Source organism: Lethenteron reissneri, chromosome 23, assembly GCF_015708825.2.
Source record: "Lethenteron reissneri isolate LAM-NWPU_2019-01 chromosome 23, ASM1570882v1, whole genome shotgun sequence".
Classification (NCBI taxonomy): Eukaryota; Metazoa; Chordata; class Hyperoartia; order Petromyzontiformes; family Petromyzontidae; genus Lethenteron; species Lethenteron reissneri.
The window spans coordinates 18,762,236-18,765,154 of record NC_083801.1 but is presented as its reverse complement, the minus strand read 5'-3'; the positions used below and the strand labels follow the sequence as shown (position 1 = coordinate 18,765,154).

Genomic DNA, 2,919 nt, shown 5'->3' with positions numbered 1-2,919 from the left:
TATCTTGCCTACATAAGATGTGAATACAGAGGTGATGTCCTCAGCAATCTGATACGAGCCTAGCTCCCGTTTCTGATTCCTATGAAATGCAGCACGCTCATGAGGTGCACGTAAGGTTTGTTTGAATAACCCCGCTTGGTGTACGAGTGTCTATGCTGTGACTGCAAACCATGCTCGTGTTACTGTATTTGTTAGTTTGTATATAGGTCTAGCATCACGTACTGCCATAACAATACATTAATGCTCTTATATCCAGGCCTGTGACTGTACTTTGAAGACCAACAATTACCTATGAAAATAATTAACATTTTAAATTCACGTAAAAAACTGAAAAGGGGTTTTTTTACCCTAAAAGTGAATTGTTTATCCTCACACATTATGAGATTAACTTTTACATTTCCCATGCGAAGCCGAAATGATCAAAATAAAAAATGCAAGCAGCGTGACAACTTTATGCCATCGAGGCATTGACAGAACATGTGCGCTTATGACCCGGTTGCTGGGGAAGAAAGAATGAAAGGATCTTTACAAGGATACTTGTGCTAACCTTGTAATAGCCAGACAATCAGGTGTGCACTCTGTTTGGAATGCTTTCATAGAAACAGCTTGCCATATCTCACACTTCAGACTTTCCCAGTAGAGCCTTTGCACCTAAAAAAAAGGTCCACGTAATTGGGGAGGCTGTATCTTGATCTACTTTATACGTGCTTTTTAAAAGCACAATTAAATATAATATTTGCAACCGTGTATTGGCACTACAAATTGCACGGTTGGTGTTTTTGTTCCAGATATTGTCGATAAAAGGTACAAACTGCTGGATTTGAAACTAGGCTAAAGTTTGGAGTGACATGACATTGCCTTCATCAGAAGTTTCAGCTACGCACGTGAATTTTAATCTGCACATGTAGTCAATTGCATAAATGCATGAACTGTACGATGCAAATGATCATCACGTGGAGTTTTATTTTGTATGACATTTTACACACACACATTCTCCTCCAATGATAGCTTCCTGTAAAAAAGAATGGATTTCAATTAAATAGAGCAATAACGCTAGTGAACATTGCTCAAAAGCGACGTCTTGCCAACGCGTAGTTCTAAGCTTTGTTTGATAAATAAATCAAATTAAAAAGGTAACTTGAGAATGGGTAGAGCAGTATCAAAGAGCACCTTTTTAAGACAGGTTTCAAGCAATTGAAGCCAACAGCCGCGCATCTTAATTAACCCCTCTGTATAGACAGTAAGAACGGGTCAGGCACCCCGCCGTGTGCTCCACAAGTCTTTAGAAAGTATTTAAACTGTCATGCACGTTCGTCACCAACATTTAATGACAGCGCACATGCGGCGTCGGCCACACGCTCGATTGTTTCATCTGTGGCCCTACCTCTCTATTGCCGAGAATATTTTCTTTAATGGAACAAATGACATTCGAATTTGATCCCGACTCAATTGGACATTTCTCCTTTCTCCAGAACGAGAGCCATCATGCCCAGTGCGAGCCCGATGGCTCTAACACCGAACCCTCCGCCAGCTGCTTCTTGCAGCCATGGCATTCTTTCGACTGCGGCGGTGACTCCATCTCTGGCGTGGCCTCCCTGGCCTTTCGCGAGGATCTTGCGTCGTTGTCCGGGGAGCACGCCAACCGCGAGGGCGCTCCGTCCGCAGGCGGCGGCGGCGGAGGCGACGGCGGTGCCCGCTGCCCCGCAAGCAGCCTCTACCCGCCCGTGCTCACGCACCAGCCCTACCAGGTGCAGCGCACGGCTGCCAACGTCCGCGAACGCAGGCGGATGCTGAGCATCAACTCGGCGTTCGAGGAGCTGCGCTGCCACGTGCCGACCTTTCCCTACGAGAAGAGGCTGTCCAAGATCGACACGCTGCGCCTGGCCATCGCCTACATCGCCCTCCTCCGAGATATCCTCCTTTCGGACACCGACCCCAAAGCCTACGTCGACGAGTGCATCAAAAAAGGCCATCCCAACAGCAGCAATGCGCTTTGGAATACCAGCGGTATGCTTCTCTTATTCTTTTAACAGTTCACGCATTTTTATCTGCGGAAAGTACACGTATAGTACTCTGAAGATGAGTTCACTGTGTATAACATACGACAATTGTTAGAATGTTTTTTTGTTACAATAGTATGTGTCAAATACGTTATATTTTACTCCCTGCATAATCTCAATGATTGAAGGATTAGGTTTGTAAGATCTGTGTGTGCCTCTTCTCATTTACCCAATGGCTATGTGGCATTAATATTTAATGCTGTAGTGTTATTGTAAGTGCATTCATCTTCTAAAGCTTCTCTTGTTACTGCTGGACGTATATGATGGTAAGAAGGCTCTTTCAAGGTTTACGTGGATACGAGTCATTCTATTAGCTCAATTATATATTTCAAATAAAAATAAATGTGGAGATGGTCAATCAAAAAAGGTCATTAACCAAGAATTCCTGTGCTTTCAGAAGTGTTCACATTATACTGCACTATTTTCAGTACCACTTAACCTATTTCCCATAAATGCACGTTCAAAATGTTAGTTCCCGTACGCATTGCTTGGAATGCTCACTGCAGTGACACACCGACGACGCACTTGTTTTCTCAGATCTGACGGCACGGCTGTCCTGGATAAAGTGGAATTAGGGGCACCGCGTCCGTGGTTGATTTGACCTCCACCCCCCCCCCCCCCCCGTTTTCCCAGCTGTGTGTTCCCACGGCCTACCCTGCTCCTGCTCACTCACTCCACACGCCACACATCCAAAAATGCTGGCACAGTCCCGGGATGGTGTGGCAAACAACGTCAATGCTTCACGGCTTTACACGGGATGTCACCTACGAGCACAGATTCACCGTGCACACCAAGAACATTCCTCCTGTTGCTCAACTTGTATGAACATGCGTTTGACTAATGCCACACGGAGACTTTC

General features: G+C 45.3%; 1 protein-coding gene across 1 annotated transcript; it reads left to right on the top strand.

Moving 5' to 3' along the window:
• The first annotated feature begins 1,412 nt into the window (after nt 1–1,412).
• Nucleotides 1,413–2,668, top strand: LOC133345782 (helix-loop-helix protein 13-like). Its single transcript, XM_061556754.1, has 2 exons — nt 1,413–2,007; nt 2,598–2,668. Exons 1-2 carry the CDS (start codon nt 1,413–1,415, stop codon nt 2,633–2,635), a joined length of 633 nt encoding a protein of 210 aa, XP_061412738.1. The 3' UTR covers nt 2,636–2,668.
• Nucleotides 2,669–2,919: the final 251 nt, after the last annotated feature.